This window comes from Sphaerodactylus townsendi, linkage group LG01 (genome assembly GCF_021028975.2).
Source record: "Sphaerodactylus townsendi isolate TG3544 linkage group LG01, MPM_Stown_v2.3, whole genome shotgun sequence".
Taxonomy (NCBI): domain Eukaryota; kingdom Metazoa; phylum Chordata; class Lepidosauria; order Squamata; family Sphaerodactylidae; genus Sphaerodactylus; species Sphaerodactylus townsendi.
The window spans coordinates 147,631,920-147,654,980 of NC_059425.1; the positions used below are offsets into that span (position 1 = coordinate 147,631,920).

A 23,061-nucleotide genomic window follows, 5' to 3' on the forward strand; every position below is an offset into this window, starting at 1 on the left:
TCCATTTGCAATAATCCTACTTGCTGTCTGAATCTATTGCAGTCTGCCTGAATATTATGACTATGGTCATGGAACAAGCGAAGACGCTTATGACAGCTACGGTAAGGTCTGTTCTATTTTTGGTAAAAGTGTGAAATCAGAAAACCAATCATTCAGTGACAACCCAAAATTACTTCTACACTCTTCCTCTCTGGCTTTTATAGAGGCCAGGCTAAGCTGATTTATGTCATTCTGAGGTAAAATGTGACTTGTGGGATTGAAGCCAGAAAACCGAACAGATCCATTTTGATCGGAATTTCAGAGACATTAATCACAGTAATAAATCAACTTTTAAAAAGCAGTGGTGAAAATGCTGATGAGGGCCAAAACATATTTTATAGCAACAGTTATCAGTCTTTATTGTTCATGTGACAACAGTGCTCTCTCATATACCAAGTAAAACAGCAAACACAAATCCCATAATGCTACATTATTTTTTTACTACTTCAATTAAAACATGTTGTTGGAAATACTTCATTGAGTGTATTGTACATTAGATGGCTTCCAGTGAATCAAATCTTTCCTGGAATTCAAGATGACAATATTTTGGAAAAGACCCAACTGTTCTAGAAAGAGTTAAAAAGACCGAATGATTGTTGAGACTCAAGTTCTCTCAAGAACTTCATCATTTTTTTCCTAATAGAATTTGTCAAGCGACCATGGAAAACCAGTCTAGCCATTATTTTCCTTTATTTTGCTGGAAGGGGGGTGTCACCTGACATAGAAGTAAGGGACAAAGCCCCATCTCCAAACACATCAGTCTGATTCTTTGACTAGGTGGAGTTTTTTATCTTGAACCAAAGCCCCAGTCAGCAGACTAATATCTCTTGCCTTCTGACTGCCCCAGTCATTTCAAAGGAAGATACACGCTCCCTCAGTTTACTAGCAAATCAGTGTCCTCCAATACAATGAATAGCCACATACATCACACACAAATGCACTAAAAAGTACTGGTGCTGGGAATAAGGTAGTTTTTTTAATCCTAGACCTACAAAAAAAATACTCATGTTGCTTGTATACTAGAGGCATGATCCGACTTAAATCTTAAGCTCTTCTAAACACAATTGACTAAAGTAGAAAGGAGTTAAATATATGCATATCCCTTGCATTGAAAGCAACATTTAACATTCATAACTGCGCCAGTGTGGTTTTAGGAGACATCTGTCCTACAAGCCTCCACTATTAATAGTCTTCTGACTGTCCCTTGCTTTGCACGCTAGTTTGATTTTCCACTGCATACTTAAAACAATTCATTCATACGTGAAAGTTCACAAAAATACACCAGAATGTATGTAGATTAGTTCTACTGATGTATCTCTTCATTTACTCCAGTTTATAATATGTCTTAAGTAGGGCAAAAAAAATACTACTAGATAAGAATCACTGGAAGTCACATAAAGACAAAAGATGCATGCGTGGAAAGCACCAACGATTATCCAAGCTGACAGTTTCAAAAATAATTGTATTTGTTCAGCAACTGAGAATACACAATGTCATTCTGTACATGCTTGACTTAAAATCATGATTTCCTAATGACATATTTTAAAATAATGCTGCTAACAAATAGGGGTATATTTTCTTATAATTAGTGTTGTCTCATATGGAAGGTTGTATAACCATAATGGCAGTGGCTGTGTGGGTAAGTGTCCGTTCCCTCTCAAGTCCCACTCTCTTAATTCCATCTTCCCCATCTTGAGACACCCTCTTCTTTCTGCTACCATCCCAGGTTCCTGCCACCTTCACTTTTTTGTTTCAGCCCTATTTTTCTGCAGTCCATTAAATGGTCAGAAGAAGATACACCCCAAATGGTGGGGCTGTTTTAGAGATATGAGAGTCCTTATAGAGTTTGAACTGGAGATTTTTGCTACTGCAAACACTGAAAAATGTATCCCTGTTTCCCAAAGATCAGCATTGTTGGAGGGGCTGAGACTCAGTGGTAGATCATCTGCTTGGCTTGCAGAGGGTCCCAGGCATAAGCAGACTAGGAGGAAAAGCAACCATCAAAAAGAGCCTTCACCCCAGTACCCACCTCCCAAAAAAGGAGGGAGGGAAACTCTGCAAAGCCCACACTGCCACTGCAGTTTGGAAATAATAATCCTAACTGGACTGGGAAAGAGCAGATGCAGTAGACTCTGACAGTCACCAGCCTCCCAGGAGCTCCTGCTTAATGGCTGCTTGCCCTGCAGCCAGTGGTGGGATTCAGCAGGTTCGCACCACTTCAGAAGAACCGGTTGTTAAAATGGTGCTTGTAAACAACCAGTTGTTAAATTATTTGAATCCCACTACTGCCTGCAGCCTTACGTGGGAGACAGCTGGGAATTAGTCTTCTTTGTCCTCACTGTAGCAGTCACTGCAGGAGCATCATCAAGAACCCTGGTCCCCATCCCGTGCCTGGTTCCTGCAGCCCACCTACTTGTCCTTGCAAGGCATGGCTTGGCAACCAGTGGGAGACTTGGGGGGGGGGCAGAGACAGGGAGGGTGCCACCAGCAATGGCATGTTGTCACTTCCAGGAAATCCCAGAAGTGATGCTCCTGAGGAATTGCCAGAAACTCTGTGGTAAAACCACAGAGATTCCTGTGATTCCTAGTGAAGACTGATGTCACTTCCAGGGTTTATCCATAAGTGACATCATGGTGTTTCTGACAGCAATTTTTAAAATTTTAATTTCCTCCTAGTGGCTGCAGCAGTTGTAGCAGGGTAATGGGAGCCAATGGTGAGGATTCCCCAACACCAGTGTAGGGCTAGCAAGCCTGGACATACTCATTGTGCCGGTGTCACTATCACTCCTCACCTGCCCCATAGACTCCAACTCCAACTATGCAATGCAGGCAGTGGCAATCGAGGAGTCCCTGCCCCCAACCCTTTGACAGATGGAGAGAGAAAGAGAAAGATTAAGCTCACAGCTATTCCTGTCTTCTTGCTGTGAGGCACAGCATGCAATCCCACTGAATTGGAGGGGAGGCACCAAAGTCATAGTTTGCTTAGGACTCCAAATGGGGCTTGAAGAAGATATGTTTTTGATGCCTTTACACCAAAAACATGGAAGAAATTTTCACAAAAGGCAACCTGTTCTGTCTTTACCATGTTAATTATGTGATCATAATGGAACCGTTAAGCTTGCTTGCTTATTTATTTATTTATTTATTTATTTATCTTAAAAGTCCGATCATCTTAACCAGCCGAACCCTCACAGCAATGAGTACCCGCATATACTCGAGTATAAGCCAACCCGAATATAAGCCGAGGCATGAATTTTACCACAAAAAACTGGGAAACATATTGACTCAAGTATAAGCCTTCGAACTTGACTCGGTAGCAGCTAAAAACAGAAGATTTGGGAGCAAGATGAGATAGAGTCGCTTAACAGAGTTTGCATTAGGGATGAGCAGCTTTCCAGCACTCTAGGAACACAAATGAACCACTGTTTTCCTCCAAATGTAGAATAATTCTCGGATTAATTGCCATGCCAGCCTAAACTTTGCTCCAAAGAAAGTCTTTGTCTTCAGCAACATCAGTATTTGGCAGTAAACTACTGTATGAAGAATTGTATTCATCTAGAATGCAACACACCAATAACCCTTAGGAGAGAAATGCCTCTGTTTCTTTTAACACACGCACGCACGCACACACACACACACACACACACACACACACCCTAGTTGTAATGCTATGCAGGCTATCCTTACAGCTTGTTTTTACAGCTCTATGGTGAATTAGAAAAAAAGCAGCAACATGCATACCGGATCCCCACAGCATCCCCAGCTCCGGCCACCATCTTGGAATTACCGTATATACTCAAGCCGAGGGGAAGCTTTTTCAGCATTAAAAATGTGCTGAAAAAGTCATCTTATACTCGAGTGTATGTGTGCCAAATTCTTCACTGTTGGCTGATTATTCCAGCTATTTACACATTCTCAATGTTTTGCTGATTATAAATACTGGTGGATAGGGAGTGAAGGTACAAATGAATACAAATGATAGGAGGCTCCCTTACTTGCACTGCTTTATTTTATAAGTAGGATGTATATTTCTGCTGAATTATACTGGGATGTCTGCCAAGAATGTTTCCTATTCCTGAGCTTTGCTCTCTGCTTTGCTGTCTTAATGAGTGCAATCAGTAATTGAATGCAGTTCTTAGTGATAGAGCTAAAGGCTTAGTTTGATCTTGGGTTTTACTGAACACCCTATGGAACACTTGTCCTCTTTTTCACTCCTGCCCTCTCTTCTGTCCTTTCTACAGCTTTTCTTAGTCTTTTAAAGAATTGGATCCTTTCCTTTGGAGATTGAATTAATAGTATCCCTAAAGGCCAATTAAAACTTCTTTCTCCAAAGGTATCTACCTAAAGCATAATGTAGTAAATCCTTTGGCATCTTACCTTTGACAGATATTTGCAGAGTGGGTAATGTTATAATTTCTACAGAGACAAATCTACTTGTATATGCTATTGTGTCATTATGAGAAGAATCTACTATTTTATTATTTCATCAGTCTAGAAGAATTTGTGACCTGAATGCATGTGCTTTATGTCTATTCTTGGAAACTATGAATGAATTACATGTTTTATTTTCATTTTCAATAATAATAATTTAAACATTAGTTATTTCATAGTAAAGGTCAATATCTTAGATGTGCGACAAGGCCAAATTAAAATAATTTTAAAGGGAAGCAGCATTGGACCTCAGTTTGGATTAATGCTATATTCTGAGGGGGGGCATTTAATCCTACTAAAAGACACAAGATACAAACATAATTTAAAACTAGAGGAAATATTCCAAATAAAAGGCTTCCCAAAAACATTTAAAAGTCTTCAGTTTGCATTGGAAGACCTGGAGTAAGGGAGCCAAATATAACTCCTGGGGGAGGAAGATTTAAAGTCTAGGGGCTGCCATTACAAAGACCTTCATATGGGTCCATACAAAACATTTCTCGAAAAGTGAGGCTTCTCATACCTGAGCCTCCTCAGATGATCTCAGAGTATAAATACAGACAGTTGCAGGCAGTGCATTAGGTACTTTGGGCCTATACCATTTACATCTAGTTTGTAGAGTGCCACAGGGGGTCTATCTTTTCCCCAATGCTATTTAACAACTATATGCATCCCCTGCCACAGCTGGTTCAGAGCTCTGGGCTGGGTTGTCACCAATTTACAGATAATACTCAGCTTTTCCCATTGATGGAAGGCTGTTCCAGATGTTTAGGCTTAGTTTTTGGAGGCCATAACTGGTTGGATGACAAAGAGCAGGCTGAAACTAAATCCATCAAAGACAAAGGTCCTTTGGCTAGGCCGAAGGTGGGCCAATGGAGGGTTTCCAACTGCTATGTTTAGACAGAGCAGCTTTAATACCTGCCATGTCAGTTAAGAGCCTATGTGTGACATTGGAGTCCTCCTTGTCAATGAGGCCCAGGACACACAGACAGCCAAAGTTTTGGCAGGCCAGGCAGTTGGCATTCCCAGTTAGACCTAGCAACAGTGATCCATGCAGTGGTCACCTCCAGATTAGATTACTGCAACTCACTCTATGCAGGCCTGCCTATAACATTGGCCCAGAAATTAAAACTAGTCCAGAATGCAGTGGCAAGGCTCCTCACCGGAACTCCAGTGAGAGAGAGCAACTGATACAGCCAGCTTCCCAAACCATGAACCATAAATGACATCTTGCACTTCCATCTAGGGCATTGCCCTCTCCCTCTCCCATCCCTTTCCTTCTTCTCTCCCCTACCCGCCTTGATAAACAAAGACAGCGAGATGGAGGTTGAGTTGTTTTAGGCTCAAATTTTATTTGCCATCTTTGTAGAAACTATATTTTAGAATTGGTTTGGGAAATTATTTTAGAACTTATTTATTATGAATTGTTAATGGATAGTTTTAACCATATCTATGAGCTGCCCTGAACCCAACTTTGGCTGGGAATTGAGCGAGGTACACATTTAAATTAATTAATTAATGTTAAAAATCTTTAAAGGTCAGACTAGCTCTTTGTACTAGACCTAGAGTTGCCAACCTCCATGTGGTGACTGGAGATCAGTTCACATAGAGAAAATGGTCACTTTGGAAGGTGGACTGTATGTTCCTCCACTTCCCAAACCCTCAGGCTGCACCATAAAATCTTCCCAAACCCTCAGGCTGCACCATAAAATCTTCAGATATTTCCCAACCAGAGCTGGTAACCTTAATTAGGCTCAGGAACAGATTAAGAACAAGTGCATTTGATACAAAATGTACATTGTGTACTCATTATAGAAAACCTTTGTTAGCATTTTGGCAGCCATGTTTTGGATCAGTGGAAGTTTCTGAACTGCTTGAAAGGAAACACCAAAAAGAGTACATTAACTGGTCTTGATAGTGATGCCAGGCATGACATGGCCACCTGCAGAAGACTAGGGCCACCTGCAGAAGACTAGGGGCAGGAACTGCGGGACGGCACAGTAGTCATTAGAAACAAACCCATATAGAATATGTTAACAGCCCAATCCAGATGAGGGGTGGAATAGGCTATGGGAGTAGCATGGGCCCATGCCAATATGGTTGCCCACCCCACCAGTGTGTTACCTATGCCAGCGGAGACAGCCAACAGTGTGGCGGGTGGACACCACAGAGCTCTGTGGCACCTAACCCAGAAGAGGCTTCAGCCCTCAGAGCTGCGTTAGCATGAAGGAGAACACCAGCATGGTTAGGGGCAGGCTAGGGGCATTTCCAGGTGTGGAGCCAACAATAGTAGGCTTCCATCAAGCTTTTGCTCCAGAAACACCCCCAGCGCAGCCCTCTGAATTAAGCCACAAAAACAGATGGCATAAGATTTGTTTTAATGGGGGTTTTCTGGGTGGCAGCAGGATTTATTTTCCCCATTGCTTGTTGTGCTGCTTGGAGTTCCATTGAAGACAGCACAGTGCCTCCACCATGCCTTCCCCAGCCAACGCAGAGTTCTCCCCCCACCCATCTGAATTGTACAAGACATAAGTTCCAATATGAAATTATCAGGATCAGAACAGGAACCTCAATTTGAGCCTAGAACCTAACTGGAAGCCAATGCAAAGATTGTGGCTAAGTAAGATCATCTGTGCACTTGGGAATAAAGTGAGAACTTGACCTTTCAGCATCAGCATCTCAAGGGGTTTCACAGTAACCTTGATTAAGATAAATTAAGATCTCTGTAAAAAAAAAAAGATTGGCCAAATGAGAGAAAGAGGAGCTGGTGACATTTTATTCTGGCTGTCAAATGCTACATCTACAGAAAAATATATGTCTCTTCTGCCCATTACCTTAGTGCATGATCTTTTAAAATGTGTGTTACAGATGATGCAGAAATAAAGTGATGCTTCCAGCATCTCCAGGAAATTTAAGCAAAGCTCAGAGAGTGTGATGGCAAAGAGCCAATGTGAATTTTAAGTAACAGTTCTGAAATAATAATAAGTAACTGTCAATTGATCACAACCTAAGGAGGTTGGCAGCTAGTGATAATAGCAATTAACTTCCTATTCCTCCTTTAATGGCAGGTTGCTGTATCGATTCAGTGAAAACACAGCAAATTGGAAGTATCCACATTAATAAAAGATTTCTGTTCATGCATTTAAAACATGTGGCTGTAAAACAAAATCCCATAACTCTTGATTAATTTATAGCTACACTTGTGCCCATCCTTAGGCCTTTCCAGCATTCCTTAAATTCGTCTAGCTTCTAGCAGCCCTGTTACAATGCTCTGCTTCTTTTTGTAGCTCAGAATTCCAACAGGTTGTGATCAAATTACAGAGTGAAACTGACTGAAACGCCATGAATACCAGGTCTAAAACTGGTATATTTGGACTATGAGATAATTTTTCTAGCAAATCTACTGTGTGGTTTTTGAACCATGTCAGGCAGTAATCCTTTTTTAATGTCAATTTTTTAATTAGTACTTGAAATGCTTACAAAAAACAAAGAAAAGAAAAAGATCACAAATTATATGAAAGTACACTTAACATAAGGACTCCCAAAATAATCTTCCTCAAGTGTGAACAGTAAAAATTAATATCATTTGCCTTTAACCACATACCTAAAGTTCCAACTTAATAACCACTGCTGATAAATTAAAATATTTTCTCTGTTAAGTGTTACAATAACAATCCACTAATCTTCAAAACCACTAATCATCAATTCACTTTTTTCTGTTTCGCCCAAGTAATCTATCAATAGTTTCAATTATCCAAAAAAAATTACTAAACTTCTTTCTTTAAGTATCAAAGTGAGTTTGGCCATCTCTGCCAACTCCAAAACTTTCAACCTGCCCTAAGTCCTCAAATATTAGATTAAAATATTCTAATATGTTTTCTTCGATACCTAATGAAATGGATGCTTCATGCAGACTCCTTACTGGACAATTCTGATCTCACAACTTGTGAATTGGTAGCAAATTTTTAATTGGAAGAGATATATAACCAATAGTCTACATTTATGCCATATCTTTTGTACCTGTATACTGCTTTTATTATAATTTTTGTATTTTTGATATGATTTTATTCTATTTGTTTTATGCCAAATAAAGGCTAAAGAAGAAAAAACTTTCAACCACCATTTCCATTTTTGCACATAAAGTATTCTTGCAAATGATGTAATGCAGAAAAACAAAGTTCCATGTTTTTTGTCCAAAGCTCTGTCCATATGTCCCAACAAGAAAGCTTCTGGTTTCAAGATGCTTGGGACTTCTGGGAAAGAGTGTCATCCCCTCTCGAGAGCTCCAAGATAGGGGAACTATTCATCTATCAGCATCAAAGGTCTGAGTAATCTTTTCAGACTCCAACATTTCTGGATTACCAAGTGGATGTTTAAAAAGTGCTATCCCTTTGGGACTCCTGTGAGGACAGTGAAAAGGGAGATGTTATTGGAGCCGTTCTGCAGAACCCAATGGGGCATTTCAACGGATGAAGAATAACTTGTAAATAAGAACCCAAAACTCAACTGTAATATAACCAAAAGACTCAATGTCAAGAAGACTTATCTGTCACCTTTGAGGAATTTTGACCACTATCTGCAGTAAGCTTAACTAATAAGTGATGAAGAGCTGAACCGCGGATTAGAAACAGAGACATGAAAGATGAAGGTTTTTTTTAAAAAAAACAACTTTGACAGGATTGCCACAGGGACGAACTTGTAAGTTTTTAAAAGGAAAAAAGAGGCATTATTATATCTTCAAATATCTAAAACACTAAAACAAATTGAAGATTTAGACGTCTTTAAGAGTCATGATAGAGTCATGGGATTGAGATGGAAGAACTTAGTAAAAGGGAGGAACTTCCTGAGCTGAAAGGCAGGAAGTTTCCAATGTAAACAGAACAGAGGAAACAGAAATTATGCAATGCTACCATACAGGTAGCTTCTAACATTAACATAACGCCTCATAAAGACCAAAATAAAACCGGATAACAAAGGAAAGAGAAAATAAGAAGTCTTAGAAATTACAACTCTACAATAATTGTGTGTGGGGGGGTTGAGACTTGAATGACTGCCAGCTCTACCAAACCACTTTAAATTGCACTTAGTATTTGGGAAAGAGACAAGGATGTTAAATTAAAGCTGTGACCCAGGGAAGGGGAGAGAAAACTCCAGGCACTGAAAAGACTGAAAAGAAGCTGTATTGTATTATAAGTTCCTAAATAATGACCACCAAAAGAACAGCAGCTAAAACCTTAAACAGAGAAGTTAAAACTCCAGAGAACGTTAATAAAAATAATCAAGATTGCATGCAAACAGTGGAACAGATTTTGGATAAAATTGCTGCAACCCAAGAAGAAACCAAGGATCAATTAAACCAAATTGAAGAAATTCTTGTCAACAGAGAAGGAATTACACAAGTTAAGAAATTAGAGGAATCCATTTACCAGCTGAGCACAGACATTAAAAAAACTAAAGAACAGATAAGTGAAATAAGAGAAGAATCTATTAACCATACCAAACAGATGGACTCCTTGGATAATAGATTAATTCTAATAGAAGTAAAACAAAAAAAATTGTTTCAGACTGAGGGGTCTGAAAGGGACAAAGAAAATCTAAGAAAAAGACTGTTATCAACAATTGCAGAATATATCAACATAGAACTAGAATAATTTCTGACAGAAATAGATAATATTTATAGAATATCTACCAGTTGTTCTACGGAAAGAAAACTCACAAAAGATATTCTCATATCATTTACTAAAAAATCAATAAGAGATGAAATATTTAAAAAATACTCATCAGAAAGATGACAGATCGATGGTCAAGAAATAGCAGTTTTTAAAGAAGTACCTATCCAAGTACTAAGGAGAAGAAAAGAATATGCCCCTTTGACAAACACCCTTAAAAAGCGGAATGTAATGTTCATTCATTGAAGGAATATCTTTGACTTTTAAAGGTAAAAGACTGAACATCAACACAATTTCAAAAGCCAATGATTTCTTGAAGAAAAATAAAAGGGAACTTGGACTGGTTTAATTATATTGATAGCTATCTATGTCAAAATGAAAAGGTAAATATATTAACTGCCTTGCTTAATACTGTCATGTTCATATAGAATCACAATTGACTATAACTAACATTTATTTCCATCTTATATTGATTTGCCATATGTCTTATTTCTCATATAGTCTTCTTTATACCAATAAATATGTACAAGTATTAATGAATTACATATTTAGATATATGCTCAACATTACTATATATTTACATATGTAGAGTACTTGTATACACCTGTGTTTGTGTGTGTGTACATATGCATATACAGAATCTGTATTTATTTTTTAAATAAGGATCCTACTTCGATTAATTGTATTAATTTGAATGTCAACTAATACTTAATGCCTTAAATTAGAATTCTACATTTATCTCATTCTCCTGACCCACATTGTGTCTTGTCTTAACTACTTTTGAACATTAATTCTTGACCAAAAAATTCAAATCAGAGAAATAAGGGAAAAATAAAAGATATATTTACATAATTGACACATTCACTGAATATAATATTTAAAAATTGAAAGATCACAGAAACATGGAAAGAAGCCCATATCATGTTAATTCCAAAAGATAAATTAGCCATTCCTCAAGTAAATGGTTTTAGATCTATTTCTTTACTTAATATTGATTACAAAATTTTTACATCAATTTTGGCCCAAAGACTCCAAAAAATATCACAAGATATATACATATATACAGACCAAGCAGGTTGTAAACCAGAACATAATGGTAATAGAAACATTAGAACAATAAGCAACATTATAGACTATTTAGATAAAAACCCGAATAAGAAAATTGTGTTTGCTTAGATGCTGAAAAGGCATTTGACAATATGAATTGGAAATCTATGAAATTAATTCTTAAAAAATGAATATGTATTTTAATCCAATAAAGACTAAAAAATTTTTTAAAAAGCTTCTTGTTTCAATTGTATATTTATTTTGAGGTCTTTTGAATAAGTAACAATATTTGTCTGTAGTTTTTTGCCAAAGGAACATCTTGATTATCTTTAGGTATTAAAGCTATGTTGACTTCTTTCCACATCTCAGGCATCCTTCCTCCCTGTAAAACAGAGTTCATAGTCTTCTGCAAAGGATATGAACTCTCATCTTCAAAACACTTGTTGTATAAATCTGAAAGTTCATCTGGACCAAGAACCTTTTTTGGTTTAATTTTTTATAGCTTCCATGTCAGGCAATAATTCAGCAGATGTCATGAAGAGAAAGACTGTATCAGTTGAATGTCTAGCTATTTCCTTATGAAGGAACAGGAAATAAAGAATCACCACGAAAGAGAAAGCAAGCTGCCTAAGGATAAAAACACATGTTTCTCCATGGTGAGGAGGAATGGGCATCTGTTGAATTTATTTTCATCACAAACCCCAACTTGTGTTACCCTACCCCCACATAGTTTGCTTTCTGTTTTGTGGTAGAGAAGACATGATACATTCAAAACACGGCGGCTATAATAAACTTACATCCATACATGTAATCATAGATTCAAGCAACCATTCAAAAATCTAAGCAGGGTTGCCTGCTCTGGATTGGGAAATACTTTGAGACTTTGGAAGTGGAGCTTGGAGAGAATGGGGTGTGGGGAGGGGAAAAGAGGGACCTCTTTTCCCATATAATGCCATAGAGTCCACACTCCAAAGCATAGAGTCCACACGCTATAATACCATAGAGTCCACACTCCATTTTATCCAGGGGAACGTATTCCTGTAGTTTGGAGAGCAATTGAACAGTGGGAGATCTGCAGGTCCCCCCTACAGTTGGCAACCCTGAAGCAAAGGAAGTGGAACATGGGAACCTTATAGTGCTGGCTAAAGACAGCAAATTATTACCTTTCTGTTCAGAACTGCCACATTATGAGGCCTGAAGCAGGCTTCTGCGTGCACATGGAGACATTTCAGGCCTGCATCATGTCCTCCAGGGCTGCCAAGAGCCACCAAGATCTCCTCACAAAGATTTCCACTGAGTCCTTTCTCATACACATTTAAATAAATTTGAAATTATCAAGAAAAGGAAGGCAACTTGTGGAGAAATAAGCCCCACTGACATCAGTGGGATTTAAGGTTACCAACATTCATGTGGGACTTGTAGATCTCCTGGGATTATAGCTGATCTCCAGTGATCCGATCTCCAGTGATCAGTTCTCCTGGATAACACAGGTGCTTTGGAGGGTGAACTCCAGTGGCATATTGCCAAGGGGGTGGGGCACGACACACCGGGCACATGCTGCTGCGGGGGCGTGGCAAGGGAGTTCCAGGGACATTGCAAGATGGGGCGTTCCAGGGCATGGCAGATGGGGGCGTGGCAGGGGCACAGGGTGCATGCGTACCCTGGGCACAGTTCCCCCTTGCTCCGCCCTTGGTGAACTCTTTGGCATTATCTCCAAATTGGAATGTTCCCAGGGTCTATCACAAATGTCCCAGAATTTTCCATCCTAGAGCAGGTAGCCCTAGAGTTTCCTTTTCCTTTCTTGCTCCCAGGGAGAAGCACAAACAGATATATACCCACTCATCCTTAAGGGACAGAGCAGGGAAAGCCTCTTCAGGATTTTTAATTCCTCAGCTAAATGCTTTACAGGAAACATTAGCAAGTGCTCTCATGCTATGATTTCAAGTGAAGCAGAGAGTTAAAGAGAGTAATTGTGGATCCCCAGAGTGACTTCTAGAATGCCGTAGCCCCAAGTAGAAGCCAGATGCCCAGACAGCTCCATTGATTTCTCAGGAGAGCAAACTGAGGCTGGTAGGCTGCCTAGGTTTCTGGTATGCCAGAGCAACCCAGAAGCTGCGAATTTTGTTCCCTATCTCTATCTGTCAGTACTCCTCTCTGTTTTTCACAGTGCAAGACGGGCCCATTCTGCACAGCACAAATAAGACATCCTGAGGACAGAAAAAAAGGCATCTTGCGGAGGAACTCCACACAGCTTTTCCCCCAAGATGTCCTCAGTATGCCTTATTTCAACTCAAGTCATCTTTTTTGAAGTTGCTAAAATATGCACTTTTTTCCAGAAGTCATCTGCAAGTCATTTCCTGCTAGCTGTGCAGCGCTCAGGAGCTTAGGAGACATCTTATTTTTCTTGCCCAACCATTACAGCTCTCTGGTCAGTTTCCTCCACCACTGATGCCCGAAATTTTGTGCTGCAGGGTTATCTGTGCATGCAGCTATTTAGAAAAGGTTACCCCTGATGTTTACTCTACAGGCTGTGATCCTGAGCACTTTTTTAGCCTGAAAAGTTCATGGTTATACTCAGCTTGTCCTGCTGATTTGGCCCATATATAGTTTTCCCCTTCTTATTTTCGATGAGCTGTCTTCAAAGCTGCACAGACACAATAGGAAAATCAACATGGATTCTGAAATTGTGTCTGCATAGCTTCGAAGACAGCTCATTGAAAATTTAAAAGGGGGGGGGAACTATATATTTCCAGAATTGGCAGGACAAGCTGAGTACAGCCATCTACTTTTCAGGCTAAAAAGGCGCCCATGATCAGAACCTGCAGATCAAATGTCTGGGGTAAAATGCCACGTACCGGCAGTGGAGGAAACTGGCCTGAGAGCTTTAATTGGGCCAGGAGAGCAGAAGCAACATCAGAGTCTGTAATGTTGACAAAGTATGTATTTAATCAGCTTGAAGCACTGATGAAACTTAGTCATGGTAGAGGATAACTCATCTGTCTTGTGCGCCCTTACGCTGTTACATGACTTTTGCAATCTGCTGTGTTTTTCAAGCGGAACCTACTGCGTCTGTTCTTTGCCACTGACCCATATGAACAGACGTCATGCACTCTCTTGTTTTCTAATTGGTGTCTCGACTGTAGGCTGCTTGCTAGTTTGTTAGTGCAGGTGCACAACTTAGATCACTGATTTGATTCATTTGGGAATGAGTGCTCAGACATAATTGTGCATATTTTTACTTCCTTAGCTTACTAATCATGGAGCTGTCTTGCTTGCATGAGGCTGTTGCTTATCACCAAAGCAATTTCTCCTAGAAAAATACCGAAGGGCTGGTCATTAACTAAGATGGTCACAGTGACCTAAAAACTAAAAAGAAAAAAAACCTTTCTCACTTCAATGATTGCTAAACATCTAATTGCTCTTCATATATAATACATTCAGCTAGCACCTCTGGAGGATATTTCAAGAGACTAGGAATTATCATTTAAAGCTCACATCTTGGAATTAAGAGAACTCAATCAGGTACACATCCAGTATATCACAATCCTTTCCGTACAAGATTCCTTAGTATGCTTTATATAAATTGGGTTAAGCTACTGAAGATTTGTGACCTACCAGGGCTTATTGTCACTTTAATCTTTGCCTTGTGGGTGAAGCTAGCCAAGTTGATGGGAAAGCCTCAATAGTCCTGGTGTACAATCCTAGTGTACAATCAAACTAAAAGCTCTCTAGTGGTATAATAAGAGGAATGGTGGCCAAGAAAGAGGCTGAGGCAAAGAAAATAGTGTCAGTGTGGGTAGAACTTTCAAAAATTATCATCAATTAGGTGTGCAAACATCTTGGACTGCGATCTTTCCAAAAAGATCATATCAAATCAAGTATTATAAAGATTTGAGCAAACCAAAGCAAGCCAGAGAGAGATTGGGTAGAGAGTGATACCATGGCCCATGGTGCATGGAACACTTGGGGCTTTTCACTACACAGTGAGGTTGTATTGATATCTCCTCACAAAAAAGCATCTCACTGCCTGGTGCCCAGTTTGTCTGCTGAAGTCTCCTGAATCTCTGCTTTTCTTGATTCTCTTAACTCCACCCACCAACTCACTTTTCTAGGAACATCACACCCAGTAGTCTCAAGATTGCTGGCTTTGTTAAAGCCCTTTAAATTGCTGTTATATTGATACCACTGTTGTTGCAATTATATTTGTAGCCCCTTTCCAAAAAATATTCCCTGCCCCCCAAAAAGAAAGAGACAAAGCAATTCCCTGGACCACACTCTGCTGAAGAAGGGGATCATGTCCTACAACTGATATTCTCTCCCCACTCACTCACTCACTCCCCCCCTGCTGCTGCTGCTGCTGCAGATGCCACAGGAAAAGAGAGAGGCTTCTTTTCAATATTCAATATTTCAATTTTCAATATATCCTGAATTGGATCTATCATTATTTTGATAGTTCATATGAGACAAGAAGTTTAGATTGGCTGGAACTGGTGTTCTCTAGCCAAATGGTGACTGATCTGAAACTGAGAAAACAAATCACTGCTCCTCCCACACAGACATTTGCTGCATGCTGCTACCCATTCACACGCACCCCAGTTGGAAATTGTGGGATTAGATGACCACTCTGGGGTCAAAATTGACCTTTGGGGAACCTTCACAAGGTCTTCAAGGGGTGGGTTTAAATAGGCATGACTGGATTGGTTAGACTATAACTAGTTTAGCAGGAATAGGGCGAGTTACTCACAATAAGTAGGGAAAGATGGCAAGCATGCAGAGGCATCAGGTATGATGGATGGTGGTTTCCTGAACAGCCCATCACTTGTCTACCAATGGAATAGGTTGAGATGGAATGCCCTTGGTGCTGAGAGGCACCACCTAAACCTGACAGAGCCTTACGGTGCATCAGGGAAGGGTGATGAAGGTTGACGCCTTGGCACAAAATATGTGCAGGTGATGATAAACAAGGCCAGCACGATCACTGGCTGATTTTGGAACGGTGTGAATATAGCTGCAGTTTCCTCAGTAGGACATAACCATATTACAGAATTGCAGTAATTTTCATGAGCATAACAGCTTCTTACTTGGGTGCAAAGGTTTCAAAGAGGCAGGTCATCAAATGCTTCTGATGCATTTCAAATGCATCAACCCTTATCTTCCCACTCCTTCCATTTTAACAAACACCAAGAGTGGGATTAGCACAAGTGTTAGTATATAGAAGAGTTTGGGTATCCAACACAGCTTTTTAGGGAGCTATCAAGCAAATGAAAGCTACTCATGAACCATAATATACAGCAGCCTTGAGGATACCACATGCAGGTGCAATTTGCAATGTTAAGAATAAATCCACTAAGAGCCATTATGGCTCTGACTGCTACAGTAAATCAATGTATTCTTGTTATTAATGTGATTAATGTGTATATAGTAACTAATTTATTTTCATGCATACTAAGAATTACCCACAAACACTCTAAAATAAGTACTAATACCACCTTAGTTCCAAGTGGTTTCTATTCTTTCTTCTTTTCTTTTTTAGTTGAACGTGAAAGCAGAAATCACATGTATTTCAATTATCCACTTCTGACTCAATTCCTGATCTAGTTAATGTACCAGCTGCAGAAAATGATATCCACTTTGGTGCTTTATCACAGCATGTTAGAAACTCAGTTTTGGAATAGGTTTGGAGCAGGCAGACTTAAAGCAGTGGTGCCTTTTCCCCCTAGTGCTGATTGTGTTACCAGTAAATTGGATATTCATACCTTACATAAAATGAAGAAAAGAGGTTTGTTGGTCTTTATTGAGAACTGCCATGCCAGGCAATTGAATCTTATAAATAAGATTTGAAGGAAGGAAACAAAAATGGATCATAAAGCCAACCTCATATTTTTGTTTTCTAAATGCACCACAGGGAACTGTGTGATCTCTTGCGTATGCATGCCTTTCAAAATAAAGCAAATTCTTTCTTCTTATTTTGTCTGTTTTAGCACAAGAAGAATGGGCCATAACCCGTCCAAGCTTAAAGGCACCACCTCCCAGGTCAACCAGAGGGGGTTACAGGGAACACCCCTATGGTAGATATTGAAGGTCCTACTCATCTGTGACCTCACCTTAAAGACAATTAATAACCCATGGTCTCCACGTAAACAGCAGCAAGACAAGTAATAGCCCATTTCTTTTCTATCCTAGGAATTACTGCTTATGATTACCCTAGATATACTTCTTGTGTTTCTACATTGGAGTGACACTGGCATTAGTATTATTTTATAACATGGACTTGACAAGACCTTTGGCAAGCATTGTCTAAACCATCCAGCAAGATAATGTCCTCTTGGTTGTGCCTCACTGTTGTGTGTAATTTTAAAGCAAAACAGGAAAACAGCATGAAGCAGTTACACACCATGCATCTTGTCCCATTCCCCCTGATGTTACTAAAGCTGAGTTTTATCAAGGGTTGCTAAAATGTAACATGATCTTTTTGAATCAGATGATAATCAATATGTAGATAAGATGTTTTAATCTGTATTTTTAATATATGTTAGATAGACTTAAGATGTTCAATATTAAGTTTGTAAATTTCATTTTAAATGCTGTTTCAATGGGGTTGACAACATAGCAGCTACTGTATGTATGTAGCTAACTGAATTTGTCCAATGTTTTAAGCTGTATTTGTTTTGGTTTTTATTTTTTTATTTTTTAAAAAATCACATAAAGTTCCATGTGTAAGCTTCTCTAAATAGGAACCATAACTTTGTCAAACATGTTTGCCATAATTTGTCAATAAAGCTGAAATCTTTTGTAAGAAACTAAATTTGGGATGACGTGTTTTTAGCTTTAAATGCCTGCTTGATTTCTTTTTTCAAGAGATGCCTAAAATGTTTTTGATATAAAAAAATTATCAAAAAAATCTATAAATGAACCCAAGTTTGTTTTAAGAATATGTGCAAGACTTTAAAAGTTGTATTAATAACTTATGGTTGTTAAATAATTTAAAAGCTAACAAACTAAACTGTGAACTGAATCATGGATAGCAGACACTAATGTATAACATGTTAATGGAAAAAAGTGGCTTTAGAAGAATAAATGGATTTTTAAACTATCCTTTAAGCTTGATTTTGCTAAACACACACACTGATTGACTCGTTTGTATTGACATGTCTCTCGTGAGAATGTAATGGAGTTTAAAGAGGTAAGAGTACTGCTTACCAGTGTTAGAGTGTCTAAATGCTAGTTCTTCAACCTTTCAGTTTCCCCACACATTAAATATCCCATTCAACATGTAAGCATTGCATAGACTCACCTTCTTGTTTTCACTCCGAGGAGTGTGTTGGCTGCATTTGCGTAGTTCTCTAATAATTTGTCTTGATAAACCAATCATCAGTGTCACTGCCCAGTTGTTGCTCTTCAACTTCAAAAACTTTATTTGTAATTTTCAGTGCTAATTATCACCTCCCTTGAAGGCAGTTTAGAGGGCTGTTATTTCTTTTGAGAATATCAGACTTGATGGCTGATGATTATTAAGGAAATATGTCGCAGGACTCAAAGGATGACTAAACGTTAAACAGGTAACATTAATAGTAACTCTGTAATTTTGAGTATGCAACAGCAATGTTAAATATTCCAAGTGATTAAGTTACTGATAGTTAAAAAAGTAAACCTGTGAAAATATAACAAAATAGGTATTATAGGCTATTAAAACAACTAATTAACATTAACTAGCGGCAACAAAATTATTTTACAATATATAACCCTTGAGGCAATAAACAAAACTAAAATTAATAATAACAGTAATGCAACTCTTGCTAACAGTGAATACATAATCTAAATTGTTATGACAAAAAAAAGGAAGACTATGTAGGGTTACCAAAACTACGAAATCTTTTAAATGCGATTTTTTGTTTCTGGTGGCTTTTTGTCAATGTGATTGGTTTACTTTTTTGATGAGAACAGAGCATAGGCTGGTTGCTGTTCAGTTAGGAAACAAAAAAATTATCTTGCAGATAAGAGTTGCATGTTAATGTTCTTGACTAGTGTTTGAAACATACGTTTTGTCAGTTGACTGCAGTATTTATTGAAGTGAGTATAGAAAGTGTTACATCTGTCACATTGAGTGTTCTGTCTCACTGTTTCAGGCATGCAAACACAATGGACAACAAAACAGCGGATGGTTGCATAGTGCTCAGGTAAGTTATATTTTCAGTCCTTCATTTAGCAAGCATATCAAACAACAATTCTGTTTCCTCGGAGTATTTTTTTATTTTCATTATCCCACGGGAATGCTGACCATATAAAATTGTACTTATTTCAGTCAGACTGCAGGGCCGTATCCTGTGCACTCTTTACTTGGAAGGAGCTTGGGGAAATTATTTCTGAATATTTGAACAGGGCAAGGAAATTCTCACATATAAATGTGGTGGATGTCCATGCTGCAACGCAAGAGATTTTTGCCAGAAAAGAAAACACGTGGAACATTATTGCCAGTGTAGAAACAAGTGGGATTGTGTGGTGTGTGTATTAGAGAGAGGGAGAGAGAGTGATGAGGCAGTTTCTGATGTCTACCAGTTTTATGACCGTGATGTATTGAGTCATTTTTCTTTTAAAGGCAGGAACGCTTCTTTGGAAATCATCGTATAAGTTCTATAAATAAACTATCCTTTGGAAGCAAAAAGGCACTAAGTGTACAAATTGTTTTTCAGAACCTGCATAGGTAGGTTTATGGATTTTATTATCGGTTACTTCATCCATTTTATGTCATGTGTGTTAGTTTTTGACAATAGATCTCTATCATCTTGTTGATTCCTCTTTATTCCATTTTGCAGGTGAAGTTGGCATTTGACCAGATTCAATAAAGTTTGTGTGAGATCTGATTAATTCTTCCCCCTGCTGACTGATTTTGCATTGTGATAGAACCTTTTCATGTGTGTTGCTCCACAGGAATTCCTTTGTGAAGGAAACACTGGATTAGGCCTAGAAAACATTCTGAGAGATGGGTGTTTCATTCTTTTTCATAATATTCCTGGAGGCAAATTTGGATTATTAGAATGGTTCACAAGATTGGATTATAGAATTTATATGCAAATGGACTGTGTAGTTGAGTGTAGTGTAGTTGAGCCCTTCGGGGGTAGGGCGGTCTATTAAATGTAATAAATAATAATAAAAAATAATAATAAAAGACTTAAATTCAGTATACATAATTGTCTCAAAATAAAAGATTCACTAGTGGTTTTAGGAATAACCACATTTGCGGAACCTCAGTGGAGCTGTTTTCTGTCAGTGACTGTCATGAAACGAGCCTCACCAGACTCACACACTGCGACAACAGGTTTTGCTTGGGAACTGATATAACTCTGTGAAATTATTTTACCTCACTAAGTATGGCCACAACTTAGGACAGAGGTTCTCAAACTCATTCAAGCAGTTATGCCACAGCCATGGCTCTCGAACTTAGAGCCCAATGGAGGGTTCTCCAATGGTGGTGGGTTTTTCTTTGTTGTTTGTCTCTCCATGCCACCAGAAAGCCTTCTTGGAGGCAGTAGGGTGGCACCATTGTGATTGGACTGTATGGCTTGATGTTCATGATAATCTTGCATGAAGTGAAACCTAAGCTAAATCTGTTGTTGGAATTCTTTCCCTAACCCAAGATGTTTCCACATTCTCAGTGATTGGAAACCACTACGATAAAACATCTATTATCATGTTAAAGTTTGAAAATACAGTATCCACTGCCCAGAGTGTGGATTTCTTTCACAGGTTTTCTATATGGTAACCTGTTCCACAAAATTGTTGCGAGGCATAAAAAAACATAAATTCTAAAACATTTACTAACATAACGACTCCTCTGTTTACTACAAATAATAAAATGTATGAATTATTGAACCTGGCTGCTGTGAAAGGGCTCCAAATGTTTTTCCTGTTACTCCATCACCAGGTATCCAACTTTGTTCCAGAATTAGAAATTCAGTGTTCCATTGCGTTATGCTTGCTGACTGGAAGGGAAATGGATGGAACTCAAGGAAAATACATGATGTAGGTCAAAAGTGCATATTCTACTGGTCACACTAACTAGGTCTAGTCTCAAAAGTGGCCTGGATATGAAACCATACCAAAGCTGGTCTAAGTTCTTCAGAAGAACACAGTATGATAAATCAACTTCATAATAGGCCCATAGTCAGTTATAATTATTATGCGCACTTATTTATTGCTCCAGTTTTGTACAAAGTACAAAAACTTTGTCCTAATAAGTAGTTGAAAGGTAATAGTCACCAAACATTCACTTATTTATTGTCTCATTTCTTTCATAGGACTGTCGTTCTTGTTTCTCGTGAACTGGAAGGGCTTTGGAATGGACTGTGCATGTCACACAAAAAGCAGGCACTTTTGATTTAACATGAGGAACAAAATAAGGTAGGACAGTCTTCTTGCCTGGAAGGAATATGGGATTTTGATAAGGATTAGAGCCCATTTACAATTTGTATTTAGAACTAGACATTTGATAATATATTTGCGTTTGATGGCAATGGGATAACAAAATGAAGGGATGATTTTATTTTTAAACATTACTTCACTGTGATTCTGAGACCACAGAATCTCCATTAATTAGCCTCAGAATGCCAATTGATTTCTGACCCCAGGAAAGTCACAAGAGCCATGTGGGTTGAAAGTCTGCAGTGGGCCGGCAGAAAGAGATTAACCATTTCTGTCTTTTCATTGATGCAGTTCTGCTGGCAGAAGAGAGGGTAATGTTATCCCCTCCCCACAGCCTCCAACTCATATGGTAGGCCTTGCAACCTTAGGAATAAACTTCCCTGGGGTAAGAAAGGACAGCTAGACAGAGGGGAAAACCCACAATTCTTCCAGGATTTAGCTTTTTGTTTTCAATGGTACTGAGAATTGTTTCCTTACAAGTTCTCCAAGTCAAAGATGAATCTTTCCCCGGTTTATCTGATGCACTGCAATTAAAGAAGTTTTAAAAGATGTGTGGATATATGCTGGACAAAGTTCCTTTTTTTAAAAAAAGTAGCAGTTCAAATTCAATCATTCATGTTCTGTTTTGAAAGTTTATTTTGATTATGCAAATCTTGTTAAAATAACCCATTCACTAAAAATTGCTTTATTCCTGATAGTTAGATCACCTCTGGCATCTAACATTTCATCTTGTCACTAGGAAAGGGCCATGCTTAAGATTCAGAAAGCATGAAGGCAATTTCAAGCTTTTGCTCTTCAGTCTGTAAATCACAAGTCAGTTTGTAGAACAAAGGTCAATTTTCAACCTAAGCAAGCAATGTATACAGCAGGCATTCATGTACTAAGATGTCAAATGGAGTGAAAACTTGATAGGACATCAGAGGGTAGCCTATCCAAAATGTGTTGCAAGATTCTTTATAAGACTTTTTAGAGGAAGGTTCTTCCCTTTGGAAAATCTGTACTATTGAAAGAATACACATCCTTTCTTGAGCACCTTAACGTAGGTTTTGTTTCCTGTATAGGAGTATAGTTGTTGTCTCTCTCTATTCAGTCACGATTCAGGAAGGGACAGGGTTGGGTTAGGTGACGTTCTATTTCCAGTAGGACTTCCATGGGAAAGTTGCCATAAGTGGGCAAACAATCATTCCACAGGAGACCCTCAAAGAACCAAAGAAATCAAAATGTGGTGATACATTGTAGAATTATATACTTATAAATGTTATACAGGATGAAAAGGGTGAACTCACAGCTCCACAGCCACTGGACAACGGGAGAGGCAAGATCTTCTTCATAAGATGTTGAGAGCCCCACAGCCATTCAGAAGACAGGATAAATTTCTAGAAGTGTATGAGAGGCCATGAATTGCAGCCAGCCGTAGCAAAACAATTGAAAGGGAGATAAAATATCTCCTTCAGGTATA

General features: G+C 38.6%; 1 protein-coding gene across 18 annotated transcripts in view; it reads left to right on the forward strand.

The window, feature by feature from the left end:
• Window positions 1–23,061, forward strand: part of KHDRBS2 (KH RNA binding domain containing, signal transduction associated 2) — a 529,409-nt gene that overhangs the window by 466,423 nt on the left and 39,925 nt on the right. For 8 of the 18 annotated variants that reach the window (XR_007244520.1, XR_007244524.1, XR_007244519.1 and 5 more), the window contains 6 exons: window positions 43–101; window positions 17,165–17,338; window positions 19,310–19,884; window positions 19,997–20,167; window positions 21,106–21,203; window positions 21,479–21,581. Coding sequence is in view for 1 of the 18 variants with exons in the window: in XM_048496577.1 (XP_048352534.1) it covers window positions 43–101; window positions 17,165–17,262 (157 nt within the window). In the remaining 17 variants the exon portion in view is untranslated. Of the gene's footprint in view, window positions 1–42; window positions 102–17,164; window positions 18,257–19,309; window positions 19,885–19,996; window positions 20,168–21,105; window positions 21,204–21,478; window positions 21,590–22,868; window positions 22,990–23,061 lie in introns of those variants that run through there. The other 10 variants (XR_007244523.1, XR_007244536.1, XR_007244530.1 and 7 more) reach the window with 10 other exon arrangements.